This window comes from Coffea arabica, chromosome 1c (assembly GCF_036785885.1).
Source record: "Coffea arabica cultivar ET-39 chromosome 1c, Coffea Arabica ET-39 HiFi, whole genome shotgun sequence".
In the NCBI taxonomy this organism is placed as follows: domain Eukaryota; kingdom Viridiplantae; phylum Streptophyta; class Magnoliopsida; order Gentianales; family Rubiaceae; genus Coffea; species Coffea arabica.
In genome coordinates this window covers 31,023,486-31,025,897 of record NC_092310.1, presented here as the reverse complement: position 1 = coordinate 31,025,897, position 2,412 = coordinate 31,023,486, and the positions used below count along the sequence as shown (strand labels likewise).

The window sequence follows — 2,412 nt, the reverse complement described above, 5'->3', positions numbered from 1 at the left end:
GTCCAGATTACAGAACCAAAATCTCACATTCGGCCTAGTTAACCGTATTATGCGTAAACAACCATAACTCAGGCTACCGAAGTCTAAATAAGGTGATTCCAGGGGCGTTGGAAAGCTAAGATACAAGGCTATAAGTCTTAAGAAGACAATGACAACCAAATCAGTAGTATTCCTGGTTGAAACACCCAATTACAGAAGCTGATTAGCATGTTCGGATAGAAATAGGGCAGCAGGGGTATTTCGGTCTTTTCACAGGCTACGTTGCTCCGATTGATCTGAAATTTTGTAGGAAACTATAAAATGGTATTCTGTACAACTTTTATGTTTTGTACTAAGGCTGATTCTGTCTCTAACATACTCGAACAAAAACGGGCAGAACAGGGTCATATGGAAACCCTAAACTGGAATTTATGCATCCAAGCTGGAAATTTCTTTAAGCTAAACAAACTAACACATAAACACTAGATATTTCACCTATCAAAGCTAGTGAATCATGGCCAACCTTTAAGCTTCATATATGGGCAGAAAATTCACCAATAAAACTGAAAATTTCCATATCACTTCTTCCAACCATGAAATATTGCATAATACTACCAAAATTGCAACTATAAGCCACTAATTTACAATTATTGGAAGTAGAGAGAGAGTTTCTTGCCATATGCACCTCTTTACCTCTAAACCCAAAGGTGACAAGCAAATCAAGAGGGATGAAAGATTTTCTTCTTCTAAAACTTCACCAAAAGCTTCTCTCAAAGCTTACCTCAAGATTGATCGCTGTAGATTAGGATTTTTCGTTGGATTCTTCATGATTTAAGCAAGAGATCAAGGCTGAATGTTTTTGTGTTTTCTCTCCCTTTTCTCTCTCAAAATTTCATCCATCATACTTACAAGAAGAAGAAATGATGAAAGCAAAAGGTTTGGTCAAGATAAGAAGAAGAAATCATGGTCTTGGTCAAAGGTCCAACTTGCAATGGTTTCAAGCCACTTGGCTTTCTAGAATGTCCTCCAAACTCCTAATCTTCTAACACTAATCCACCTAGCTAATCCCTAATTATCACTAATCACCTTATAAAATAACATCCTTTTATACAAAACTTCAATTAATCGCCAAAATTGTACCCGACTAACCACAGTAGCGGGCCCCACGTCCTTAATACTCTTTAAACTTAACGTGGACTAACTTGTATCAAGGAAATGATTTCAAAACTATATTCCTTTATAAAAATGTATAGAAAATTAATATATTAAAGAAAGGTACAAAATTATAGACAAGGAAACAAAATAATGTCTAGAAAATATTTAAAAATTTTCGGGTTCTCACACTCATTCTTTCGGGGCATCACAAGCCAGACCCAATCTCCAGGCTCAAAAATCATCTTACGACGGTGCTTGTTAGCTTGTTGGATGTATTGCTGAGTATGCCTCTCGATGTTTGCCCGAATGGCCTCGTGTAACCTGCGCACAAAATCAGCCTTTTCTTTTTCCCATCTAAGCTTGTGTGCTCAGAGGAAGATAAGGGTGCCAAGTCAAGGGGAATCAGGGGGTTAAAACCATACACAATCTCAAAGGGTGAGTAGTGTGTTGCACTATAAACAGTGCCATTGTAAACAAATTCCACATGCGGCAAACACTCTTCCCAGGATTTGAGATTCATTTTAATCAAAGCCCTGAGCAATGTGCCAAGTGTGTGATTGACAATCTCAGTTTGTCTATCGCTTTGTGGATGACTTGTGGTTGAGAACAATAATCTAGTACCCAGCTTGGACCACAGAGTCTTCCAGAAATAACTCAAAAACTTTACATCTCTATCACTAACAATGGTTTGAGGCATACCATGCAGACGGACAATTTCTTTAAAGAATAAATTAGCAATATGAGATGCATCATCGGTTTTGTGACAAGGGATGAAATGAGCCATCTTAGAGAATCGATCAACCACTACAAAGATAGAATCATTACTCCTTGGTGATCTAGGTAGTCCCAAGACAAAATCCATTGACAAGTTTACCCAAGGATAATGAGGGATGGGCAGCGGGATATACAAGCCATATGGGTTTGTTTTAGACTTTGTCATGTGATAGGTGGCACATCTACCATCTGAGGCCAGTAAAAGTGTTCTTGTAACATGGCTAGAGTCTTAACAATTTCAAAATGTCCCATGAGACCACCACTGTGTGCCTCTCTAATCAAAAGATCACAAATGGAAGAATTAGACACACATAGCTTATCCACATAAAACAAAAACTCATTATGCAAGAAGTACTTCCCATGTGGACTCTTCATACAAGATGTATAAATATCACTGAAGTCAGTGTCATGAGCATATAGGTCCTTAAGCATTTCAAATCCTAACAACTTAGTATCAAGCACAGTGAGCAAAGAATGTCTACATGATAGAGCATCAGTTACCAT

At 37.9% G+C, this 2,412-nt stretch overlaps 1 protein-coding gene across 1 annotated transcript; it reads right to left on the bottom strand.

Annotated features, from left to right (window-relative positions):
• Positions 1-2,070: 2,070 nt before the first annotated feature.
• LOC140005134 (uncharacterized) lies at positions 2,071-2,412 on the bottom strand. Its single transcript, XM_072045473.1, has one exon. The coding sequence runs from the start codon at positions 2,410-2,412 to the stop codon at positions 2,071-2,073; it is 342 nt and encodes a 113-aa protein (XP_071901574.1).

Coding starts and splice junctions, on each gene's coding strand:
- LOC140005134 (XM_072045473.1), bottom strand. CDS start 2,412: ATGGTAACTGATGCTCTATCATGTAGACATTCTTTGCTCACTGTGCTT.